This window comes from Theropithecus gelada, chromosome 19, assembly GCF_003255815.1.
Source record: "Theropithecus gelada isolate Dixy chromosome 19, Tgel_1.0, whole genome shotgun sequence".
Taxonomy (NCBI): Eukaryota; Metazoa; Chordata; class Mammalia; order Primates; family Cercopithecidae; genus Theropithecus; species Theropithecus gelada.
Window position 1 is genome coordinate 25,189,309 of NC_037687.1, and position 12,480 is coordinate 25,201,788.

The following is a 12,480-nucleotide window of genomic DNA, read 5'->3' on the forward strand; positions in this document are numbered from 1 at the left end:
AACTTTGGAGTGCCCTGGTTGAGAGGAGAGGTACATTCAGATGGTTGGGTGGTGCGGGGCTTAGAATTTTATTTTTGGTTTACACTCTCATATATTGCTACTGAGAAAGCAGTATATTGCTTTCTCAGAATTGCTGAGAAAGCAACTTCATCCACGCCCTTCAGAGAGAAATCTGATGCTAAAACACTCATCGCCATGATCCAGTGACTCGACGCTTGAAAGTGTATTCCGAGGCCATAAGACCTGGCAGCTGTGTGGCATGGTGCTCAGACACAGCTCAAGTCCTGTGTTCCTGGCAGGAAGCACCCCGGGAGAGGTGAGCAGGACTGACATCCAGCCAGGGTTCCCTTCCCAGGCCACACACAGCCCTGGCCAAGGGGGCACATTTTAGAATTCACCGCCCTGGGAGATGCACCTTTTCCCGAGTTGCACAAGGGCAACAGGGCCACAAACATAAAGATGTTCACTATAGTCTTGTAACAAAACAGTAGGGAAGGCTAGGTGTGGGGTGGCTCACACCTGTAATCCCAGCACTTTGGGAGGCCGAGGTTGGAGGCTGGCTTGAGCCCAGGAGTTCAAGATCAGTCTGGGCAACATAGTGAGACCCCATCTCTATGGAAAATAAAAACAAAAATTAGCCAGGCATGATGCTGTGTGCCTGTGTTCTCAGCTACTCGGGAGGCTGAAATGGGAGGATTGCTTGAGCTGGGAAGGCCGAGGCTGCAGTGAGCCATGATTGCACCACTGCATTCCCAACCTGGGAAACAGAGCAAGACACACACACACGAGTGATCTCCACCAGCCATGAACATTGCAGCTTATGGAGACTATTAAATGGCCTTAGTGTGAGTTCCCAGGAGCCTGACATCAATTCCGCCCGAATGACAGGGTCAGCCCCATGAAGGGAAAACCGATACAAGTGTTTCTTTTTGTTTGTTTTAAGATAGTGTCTCTCTCTGTCGCCAGGCTGGTGTGCAGTGGGATGATCTCGGCTCACTGCAACCTCTGCCTCCTGGATTCAGACGACTCTCCTGCCTCAGCCTCCCGAGTAGCTGGGACTACAGGCACCTGCCACCATGTCCGGCTAATTTTTGTATTTTTAGTAGAGTCAGGGTTTTACCATGTTGGCCAACCTGGTCTTGAACTCCTAACCTCAAGTGATCCACCCACCTCGGCCTCCCAAACTGCTGGGATTACAGGCGTGAGCCACTGTGCTGGCTCATAGAAGTGTTTTTTTTAAGACCAGGTCCTAGGACTAGCTGACAAGAAATTAGGGTTTTTTGCATTTTTGCAAAACCAGAGAAAACCATCAGTGAGGCTCTTCACGATGACTGGGACTCACAGCGAGGCCACACATTTTTCAGTATGGACCACACCACCGAGCGAAGGTTCCCCTAATCAGACCCCTGGGCATGTTGACACCAGCTCCGCTCCAAAGCTCTGGTGAAGGACCAGCCTGGGATTGTTTCAGGCCCCACCCCTTCCCCTACTCCAGCCCATTCACATGCACGGACAGACCAGGGCGGTGGGAGGAGGGTCTTCTCACCGTGTTTGTACAGGAAGTTGTGAGTGGTTCCCCATTCCCACTTTGAAGCGCAAATGCCTGTTTTTCTCACAAAATCCAAAAAGTCACTGACTGAGCCTAGAGAAAGAAGCCGAGACAGCCAAGGTGAGTACAGGAGACTGAGTAGTTTCTGCCCCCACCAAAGTCATACGTGGAAGCCCTCATCCCCCACGGGGTTGTATTTGGAGACAGGGCCTTTAAAGAGGTCATTCTGGGCCGGGGGCGGTGGCTCATGCCAGGAATCCCAGCGCTTTGGGAGGCCGAGGTGGACAGATCACAATGTCAAGAGATTAAGACCATCCTGGCGGACATGGTGAAACCCCGTCTCTACTAAAAACACAAAAATGAGCTGGGCGTGGTGGCGGGCGCCTGTAGTCCCAGCTACTTGGGAGGCTAAGGCAGGAGAATCACTTGAACCTGGGAGGTGGAGGCTGAAGTGAGCTGAGATCGTGCCACTGCACTCCAGCCTGATGACAGAGCGAGACTCCGTCTTTTTTTTTTATTTTTTTTTTTTTGAGACGGAGTCTAGCTCTGTCGCCCAGGCTGGAGTGCAGTGGCCAGATCTCAGCTCACTGCAAGCTCCACCTCCCGGGTTTACACCATTCTCCTGGCTCAGCCTCCCGAGTAGCTGGGACTACAGGCGCCCGCCACCTCGCCCGGCTAGTTTTTTGTATTTTTTTAGTAGAGACGGGGTTTCACCGTGTTAACCAGGATGGTCTCGATCTCCTGACCTTGTGATCCGCCCGTCTTGGCCTCCCAAAGTGCTGGGATTACAGGCTTGAGCCACCGCGCCCGGCCGAGACTCCGTCTTATCATCACTCATCATCACTCGCCATCAGAGAAATGCAAATCAAAACCACAATGAGATACCATCTCACACCAGTTAGAATGGCAATCATTAAAAAGTCAGGAAACAACAGGTGGAGAAACAGGAACACTTTTACACTGTTGGTGGGACTGTAAACTACTTCAACCATTGTGGAAGACAGTGTGGCAATTCCTCAAGGATCTAGATCCAGAAATACCATTTGACCCAGCAATCCCATTACTGGGGATATACCCAAAGGATTATAAATCATGCTGCTATAAAGACACATGCACACATATGTTTATTGCAGCACTATTCACAATAGCAAAGACTTGGAACCAACCCAAATGTCCATCAATGACAGACTGGATTAAGAAAATGTGGCACATATACACCATGGAATACTATGCAGCCATAAAAAAGGATGAGTTCATGTCCTTTGTAGGGACATGGATGCAGCTGGAAACCATCATTCTCAGCAAACTATCGCAAGAACAGAAAACCAAACACCGCACGTTCTCACTCCTAGGTGGGAATTGAACAATGAGATCACTTGGACACAGAAAGGGGAACATCACACACTGGGGCCTATTGTGGGGTGGGGGAAATGGGAAGGGATAACATTAGGAGATATACCTAATGTAAATGACGAGTTAATGGGTGCAGCACACCAACATGGCACATGTATTCATATGTAACAAACCTGCACGTTGTGCACAGGTACCCTAGAACATAAAGTAAAATAAAAAAATAAAAATAAAAAATAAAAATCTAAAAAATAAAAAAAAATTTAAAAAAAGAGAGTCATTCAGGATAACTGAGGTCATGAGAGTGGGATCCTAATTCAATAGGACTGGGGTCTTCATGAGAAGAGGAAGAGCACCAGGCGCCAGAGTAATCCCAGGACTTAGGAAGGCTGAGGTGAGAGGATCGCTTGAGCCCAGAAGTTGGAGACCAGCTTGGGCAAGATAGTAAGACCGCATCTTTACAAAAATAAAATAAAATAAAATAAAAAATAAAATAAGCAAATTAGCTGGGCATATGAATGCAAGCCTGTGGTCCCAGCTATTCAGGAGGCTGAGGCAGGAGGATCACTTGAACCTGGGAGTTCAAGGCTGAAGTGAACTATGATTGTGCCACTGCACTCCAGCCTGGGGAACAGAGTGAGACATTGTATCAAAAAAAAAAAAAAAAAAAAAACAGGCCGGGCGCGGTGGCTCAAGCCTGTAATCCCAGCACTTTGGGAGGCCAAGACGGGCAGATCACGAGGTCAGGAGATCGAGACCATCCTGGCTAACACGGTGAAACCCCGTCTCTACTAAAAAAACACAAAAAACTAGCCGGGCGAAGTGGCGGTTGCCTGTAGTCCCAGCTACTCGGGAGGCTGAGGCAGGAGAATGGCGTGAACCCAAGAGGAGGAGCTTGCAGTGAGCTGAGATCCGGCCAATGCACTCCAGCCTGGGTGACAGAGCGAGACTCCGTCTCAAAAAAGAAAACAAAAAAAAAAACAAAAAACAAAAAAAAACAAAGAAAACACCAAGAATGCATGTGCACAGAGGAAAGGTCAGGCTGGGAGGATGCGGTGAGAAAGCGGCCGTTCATCTGCAAGCCACGGAGAGAGGCCTCAGGAGAAACCGACCCTGCTGGCACCTTGATCTTGGACTTCCTGCCTGCAGAATTGTGAGAAAATAAGGCTGGGCACAGTGACTCACACCTGTAATTCCAGCACTTTGGGAGGCCCAGGTGGGTGGGTCACTTGAGGTCAGGGGTTCGAGACCAGCTTGGACAACATGGGGAAACCCCTGTCTCAAAAAAAGAAAAAAAAAAAAAGCCAGGCGCAGTGGCTCACGCCTGTAATCCCAGCACTTTGGGAGGCCCAAGCAGGCGGATCATGAAGTCAGGAGATCGAGACTATCCTGGCTAACACGATGAAACCCCGTCTCTACTAAAAATACAAAAAAATTAGCCGGGTGTGATGGCAGGCGCCTGCAGTCCCAGCTGTTCGGGAGGCTGAGGCAGGAGAATGGTGTGAATCCGGGAGGCGGAGCTTGCAGTGAGCAGAGATCTCACCACTGCACTCCAGCCTGGGCGACAGAGCAAGACTCCATCTCAAAAAAAAAAAACAAAAGAACCGTGAGAAAATAAAAAGCCTCTAGTTGAAGCCACCCCTAGCCTGTGGTATTTGCTAGGGCAGGAGAGCTGACAAATCCGGCAAGCTGGGAAAGGTTGGCATCCAGGGGCCTCAGGGTCCTGGCCATCTGATCCAGCATCTATCATTGAGCCACTGGTGAGACACGACTTTGGGCCATTGGGGTAGAGGGAGTTGGCAAAGAAAAGATGGAGATTTAATGACTGTATGATCACCTGTGTACCTGGAGAAATGAGCTTGTTTTCTTTAGGTTCATGGGGGAGGACGATGCAGAATGTTCCAGGAGCTGTTCTAAAGTGCCCAGCACATTTTCCTGTGCTCCCGTCCTCAGCCCAAGGGGCTGCCAAGTCACTGAGGCGTAAATCAGGTCATCACCCCAGACTTCTGCCTCTTCCTCACCCTCACACCGGAGTATCACCAAGACCTGCCAGTTCCACCTCCTCATCATCTTTTCAGTGTCTCTGCTCCTCCCAATCTCAGCTGCCAGGACCTTATGCAGTATCTTTTCCATCCAGGATGCAACACAGCCTCCTGCTCTGATTTCTTTCTTCCTGGTTTTCCAGCCTCAATCCTCTCTGAACAGCATGGGCAGAGCGGTAAGAGAGCAAAGCTAGTAGGGAGGTGGGTGCTTGAGCTAGATGCCGATTTGAATTTGACTTCATCACTCATTAGCTATGAGACCCTGAGCACGTTACTTTTATTTATTTATTTTTTTCTTGAGACAGAGTCTCAGACTGGAGTGCAGTGGTACAATCTCAGCTCATGGCAACCTCCGCCTCCTGGGCTCAAGGGATTCTCCCGCCTCAGTCTCCCGAGTAGCTAGGACTACAGGCACCCACCACTACGCCCGGCTAAATATTTTTTTTTTTTTTTGTATTTGTAATAGAGAAGGGGTTTTGCTATGTTGGCCGGGCTGGTCTCGAACTCCTGACCTCAGGTGATCCACCCACCTTGGCCTCCCAAAGTGCTAGGATTATGAGCATGAGCCACTGCACCGGGCCCCCGAGCAAGTTACTTAACATCTCTGTTCTCATCTGTAAAACCAGGAAGACAGTAATGCCTATCCCTTGTAGTTTTATGAGGAATAAATAAGAGTCTGCCTATAGCACTTAGGATGTTGGGAGGATGGTTTAACATGTCATCTAGGCTAGGCCACAGTAACCAGTTATTTAATCAAATGCTAGCCTAGGTGTGGCTGTGAAGGTATTTTGTAGATGTGGTTGACGGCTACAATTAGTTGACTTCAAGAAGATTATTATTCTCAGTGATGTGGGTGGGCCTCATCTACTCAGTTGAAGGCTTTAAGGGCAAAATAGTTTGTAGAGAAGAAATTCTGCCCCCAGACTGAAGCATCAAATCCTGTCTCAGGAACGCATTACCATGCCCAGCTAATTTTTTACAAAAAATTTTTGTAGAGATGGGGTCTTGCTATGTTGCCCAAGCTGGTCTTGAATTCCTGGGGTCAAGTGATCTTCCTGCCTCAGCCTCCCAAAGTGCTGGGATTACAGGTGCGAGCCACTGCACCCAGCCCTCTCCATAGAAATTAGCCCAGTCGGGGATGAACTTACCTGTCTATTCTCCATCTCGTCCTCTAGAATGTGAGTCCTCCAGGCAGGCACCTGGTCTGTCATTTCCCCTTTGTCACCCCTACCCCCAGCCTGTTATTAGGAGAGTTATTATTTCATGCTAATGACTCAAGACATCCTAAATGGATGGACGGCTGGGTGGATGGATAGAGGGTGGGCGTATCAGTCCATTCTTGCATTGCTATAAAGAAGTACCCAAGGTTGGATAATTTATAAAGAAAAGAGGTTTAATTGGCTCACGGCTCTGGATGCTGTACAGGAAGCATGGTGCTGGCATCTGCTTCTGGTGGGGCCTCAGGAAGCTTCCAATCATGATGGAAGGTGAAGGGAGAGCAGGTACATCACTTGTCGGGAAGAGGAGAAGAGAGCGAGGGGGACGGTGCCGCACACTTCTAAACAACTGTATCTCACATAAACTCAGAGCAAGCACTCACTAATCACCAAGAGGATGACGCTAAGCCATTCAGGAGGGATCCGTCCCCCTGATCCAATCACCTCCCACCAGGCCCCACCTCCAACACTGGGGATTACGTTTCTTTTTCTTTTAATTTAATTTAATTTTAAGTTCTGGGATACATGTGCAGGACGTGCAGATTTGTTACACAGGTAAACGTGTGCCATGGTGGTTTGCTGCACCTATCAACCCATCACCTAGGTATTAAGCCCTGCATGCATTAGCTATTTATCCTGGTGCTCTTCTTCTTCCCACCCCCACCCAACAGGCCCCAGTGTGTGCTGTTCCCCTCCCTGTGTTCATGTGTTCTCATCATTCAGCTCCCACTTATAAGTAAGAACGTGTGGTGTTTGGTTTTCTGTTCCTGCATTGGTTTGCTGAGGATAATGGCTTCCAGCTCCACCCATGTCCCTGCAAAGGACATGATCTTGTTCCTTTTTCTGGCTGCACAGTATTCCATGGTGTATATGTACCACATTTTCTTTATCCAGTCTATCATTGATGGGCATTTGGGTTGATTCCATGTCTTTGCTATTGTGAATAGTGCTGCAGTGAACATACACGTGCCTGTATCTTTCTAACAGAACGATTTCTATTCCTTTGGGCATATACCCAGTAATGGGATGGCTGGGTCAAATGGTATTTCTGGATCTAGATCCTTGAGGAATTGCCACACTGTCTTCTACAATGGTTGAACTAATTTACATTGGGGGATTACATTTCAACATGAGATTTGGAAGGGAGCAAGCATCCAAACTGTACCAGCGGGACATCGGGTCATGTCCCCTGCAGGACTGGCCCACAGGGGTGGGGAAGAGCAAGAGGAGAGGGAAGGTTGGTGGCACTTACTGTTGATGACACTTATTACACTAGGCACGGTACCTTTACTTTCGGGGTCCTCATCGGGCTGCTCCTGCTTTTCCAGGAAGGTCCTGGTCCAATTCTCGAGCATCTCAGTCAGCCAGTTGTAATTAGGCTCACCGCCTTCATCTACGTCAAGAAACCCAGGTGGTCTCAGATGCTGTCTAAGTACCCTGCCAAGAACACCACAGACCCTGTTCTGCCTCACCTTCTGTAATGCCCTGCAGTTCCTCCCGAGGTGACCTCCTTCTCCAGGTGACCCTCTCTCCCCTTGCCTTCTGCTGACCTCCATGTTACCTTGCTCTCTCTGACTTTCTGGCCTCTTTATTCTAGCTCCTTCACCTCTGCCTCCACCTCTACTCATCTTTTACATGCTCATCTTATTCAGGGTTTGAGGCAAAGTCTTCTCCTCTTTATTTATTTAATTATTTATTTATTTATTTGAGACAGAGTCTTGCTCTATTGCCCAGGCTGGAGTGCAATGGGGTAATCTCAGCTCACTGCAACCTCTGCCTCCCAGTTTCAAGCGAATCCCCTGGCTCAGCCTCTGGAGTATCTCGGACTATAGACGTGCACCACCACCAGGCCTGGCTAATTTTTGTATTTTTAGTACAGACAAGGTTTCACCATTTTGGCCAGGCTGGTCTCGAACTCCTGACCTCAAGTGATCCACTCGCCTCAGCCTCCCAAAGTGCTGGGATTACAGGCATTGAGCTACCATGCCTGGTACCCCCTCTTTTATTTTTATCCATACTCATGAATTAGATGATGCTCAACTCTCTCTCACACACACACTGATAATAGCTCTGCTCACATTTGCTGAGAACATCACCTGCCAGGCTTATCTTGGAGCATTTTGCATAAATTCTACCCTTCAATCTTCACCACATTCCTTGGAGTGAGCTCTCTGAGGCTTCTTTTATAGGGGATTAATCCGAATCAAGAGGGCTCTACCCCATGCTCTCAACACCTCCCAAAGGCCCCATCTCTTAATACCATCACCTTGGGGTTGATATTTCTTTGTTGTTGTTGTTGTTGAGACAGGTTCTCACTCTGTCGCCCAGGCTGGAGTGCAGTGGCACAGTCACCAGCCTACCATCCCATAACGTTCGTTAGCCATTTGTAGGTTGGAGATAGATTCTCCTCCCAGACTTGTCTATAACCAGCCTATGGTGAATGCTGATGTCAAAAAACAATATTAAAGCGTGTCATGTGGCAAGAAGTTGGCTCTCTGCAACCCAGAAGCGGGTTCCCAGGAATCCAACCCTACTGGTACTCTGATCTTGGACTTCCAGCCTCCAGAACTGAGAAATAAATCTCTGTTGTGGCTAAGCCAGCCAGCCTATGTATGGCAATTTGCTCTAGCAGCCTTCACAACTAAAACAGGGAGCGAGGCATGAAGTGGATGCAGGGCTGTGCTCAGGACCTACCTTCACTCCATACCTGACTGTTGGCCTGTGAAAAAGCAAGAGTACCCTGCTGTGTTCACCACAGTTGCATCTTTCACAAATGGAAGGGAGACCACCTTTGTCAGCCTCTGCTGTAGTTAGGTTGGGGCCATGTGACTGATCCTGGCCAACAGGAGGTGTGTGGAGCTGGTGCCCGCTACTTCCAGGCCTGGCTACAAAAGGCCTTTTGTGGCTCTCCAGCTCTCTCCTCTCATAGAACAGACAAGGAGACCTTGTGCCAAGAGGAGAAGCAATGAGATTCAAGCAGCTTGGCCCAGCATGGTGGCTCATGCCTGTAATCCCAGCACTTTGGGAGGCCCAGGCAGGCAGATCACTTGAGGTCAGGAGTTCGAGAGCAGCCCAGGTAACATAGTGAAAACTCGTCTCTACTAAAAATACAAAAATTAGCCAGGTGTGATGGCAGGTGCCTGTAATCCCAGCTATTTGGGAGGTTGGGGCAGGAGAAAAGCTTGAACCTGGGAGGCAGAGGTTGCAGCGAGCCGAGATAGTGCCTGCCACTGCACTCCAGCCTGGGCGACAGAGCTAGACTCTGTCTTTAAAAAAAGAAAAAAAACAAACAAAAAACAAAAACAAAATCAGAAAAGAAAGAAAAAAGAGATGCAAGCAGCTTGGATGCCTAAGTCCCCACATGGAGCCAAGGTGCCCTGTAGGAACACTCAACCCATATTGCTTTTTGGGTGAGCAAAATACAAACCCTTTGTGTCTTAAGTCATAGCAATTTGTGGTTTCTTTGTGCAGCACAGTGTCTCCTGAACAAATATAGTCTCCTCCATAATATAATCTAACTTCTCCATACAGAATTCATCTGATATTTTGTTCTTATTCTCCATACTCCCACCATGGGTCAAGTCTGGCTCCTTCAAGACTCTCAGCCCATGTAGTTTTGGGAAGTATTTTTCCTCTCAATTTGCTAATTGCCTCAGGCTGTTCCCATTTTCTGCTTCTGACACTTGGATCCTAGGCATACCTAGGGTATATCTATGCACATGGTTACAGTGCATAGATATACCCTACATGCATATGGTTACAGCATGTCAGTTTGAACTCTGATCCTGCTTCCACCTGGCTGCGTGACCTTGGGCACCTGTGAGAGTCCATGTTCCTCTCCATTCCCAAAGGAGCACTACATGAATCAGACACGTACAGTTTTTAGGATAATGGCTGGCTTCAAGCCAGTGTGCAGTCTACACTATCATTAGGGATTCATGACAAAGTAGGATGCTTACCTTTCAGGGCAGGACGTTCCCTTTGCAAACTTTGTTGCAGCCTCAGTAACGGGGCTGCAAAAGAACAGAGGCAGGGGGGATGTTTAACTGTACAGTAAAGTCACCAGTTATAGAAAATACAGATTACCTGCAGGGACATCTCTTTAGTAGAAATGGCAGCCATGGGTTGCAGTCTGTTGATAAGGGCTCTGGAGAGCTAATTTTGTACCCGTCTTCCAACTCTGTGCTCAGTGACCTCGTGTTGGTAGCTTGAAATCTGCCATGATGTGATCAAGTGGGTTTCATACCAGTAATGCAAGGATGGCTTAACATACGCAAGTCAACAAATGCGATACATCACAGAAACAGAATTAAAAACAAAAATCATAGGAGATGCAGAAGCATTTCACAAAATCCCGCATCCCTTTATGATTAAAACCCTCAACAAAATCAGTATACGAGAGACATACTTCAATGTAATAAAAGCCATCTATGACAAACCCTACAGCCAACATTACACTGAATGGGGAAAAGTTTAAAGCATTCCCCCTGAGAACTGGAACAAGACAAGGATGCCCACTTTTACCACTTGTATTCAACATAGTACTGGAAGTCCTAGTCAGAGCCATCAGACAAGAGAAAGAAATGAAGGGCATCTAAACTGGTAAAGAGGAAGTCAAACTGTTACTGTTCACTGATGATATGATTGTACACCTAGAAAACCCTAAAGACTCATCCAAAAAGCTCCTAGATCTGATGAATGAATTCAGTAGAGTTTCAGGATACCGAATCAATGTACACAAATCAGTAGCACTGCTACATACACCAACAATGACCAAGCTGAGATTCAAATCAAGAGCTCAACCTCTTTTACAACAGCTGCAAAAAAAAAAAAAAAAAAATACTCAGGAATATACCTAACCAAGGAGGTGAAAGACCGCTACAAGGAAAACTACAAAACACTGCTGAAAGAAATCATAGACAACACAAACAAATGGAAACACATCCCATGCTCATGGATGGGTAGAATCAATATTGTGAAAATGACCATATTGCCAAAAGCAATCTACAAATTCAATGTAATTCCCATCAAAATGCTATCATTTTTCACAGAACTAAAAAATCCTAAAATTCTTTTTTTTTTTTTTTTTTTTGAGACATAGTCTCGCTCTGTCACCCAAGCTGGAGTACAATGGCCGATTTCGGCTCACTGCAACCTCTGCTTCCCAGGTTCAAGCAATTCTCCTGCCTCAGCCTCCCGAATAACTGGGATTACAGGTGCATGCACCATGCCTGACTAATTTTTGTATTTTCAGTAGAGACAGGGTTTCACCATGTTGGTCAGGCTTGTCTCAAACTCCTGACCTCAGGTGATCCACCTGCCTTGGCCTCCCAAAGTGCTGGGATTACACATGTGTGGCTACCATGCCCAGCCACAATCCTAAAATTCATATGAACCAAAAAAGAGCCCGCATAGCCAAAGCAAGACTAAGCAAAAAGAACAAATCTGGAGGCATCACATTACCCAATCAAATTATACTACAAGCCTATAGTTACCAAAACAGCATGGTACTGGTATAAAAGTAGGCATGTAGAACAATGGAACAGAATAGAGAACCCAGAATAAAGCCAAATACTTACAGCCAACTGATCTTCGACAAAGCAAACAAAAATATAAAGTGGAGGATGGGACACCTTATTCAACAAATGGTGCAGGGATAACTGGCAAGCCACATGTAGGAGAATGAAGTTGGATCCTTATTTCTCACCTTATACAAAAATCAGCTCACAAATTCAATGTGAATTTGCATCAAAGACTTAAATATGAGACCAGAAGTCATATAAATTCTAGAAGATAACATCAGAAAAACTCTTCTAGACGTTGACTTAGGCAATGAGTTCACAACCAAAAGCCCAAAAGCAAATACAACAAAAACAAAAGTAAACATACGGATGTATGGGAACAGGCATGGTAGCTCACGCCTGTAATCCCAGCACTTTGGGAGGCCGAGGCGGGCAGATTACTTGAGCTCAGAAGTTCGAGACCAGTCTGACCAACACGGCAAAACCCCATCTCTACTAAAAATATAAAAATTAGCCAGGCATGGTGGTGCGTGCCTGTGGTCCCACCTACTTGGGAGGCTGAGGCAGGAGAATCACTTGAACCCAAGATACAGAGGTTGTAATGAGATGAGATCCCTCCACTGCACTCCAGCCTGGGCAACAGAGCGAGACTGTCTCAAAAAACAAAACCAAAAACCTACATATTGAGTGCAACATACTCTAAAACATACACTGATGGGTGGACTACAATCTCAGAATGTACTACTACATAATTCATCATGTAACAGAAACCACTTGTACCCCCAAAAGCTATTGAAGTA

The 12,480-nt window shown here is 47.1% G+C and overlaps 1 protein-coding gene across 1 annotated transcript in view; it reads right to left on the reverse strand.

Annotated features, from left to right (window-relative positions):
* PLA2G4C (phospholipase A2 group IVC) overlaps window positions 1-12,480 on the reverse strand; it is a 59,369-nt gene that overhangs the window by 19,151 nt on the left and 27,738 nt on the right. Inside the window, exons 12-14 of the mRNA XM_025365867.1 lie at window positions 10,118-10,171; window positions 7,444-7,551; window positions 1,547-1,642 (exon numbers count right to left, since the gene is read on the reverse strand). Of these exons, the coding sequence (XP_025221652.1) occupies window positions 1,547-1,642; window positions 7,444-7,551; window positions 10,118-10,171 (258 nt within the window). The remainder of the gene's footprint in view (window positions 1-1,546; window positions 1,643-7,443; window positions 7,552-10,117; window positions 10,172-12,480) is intronic.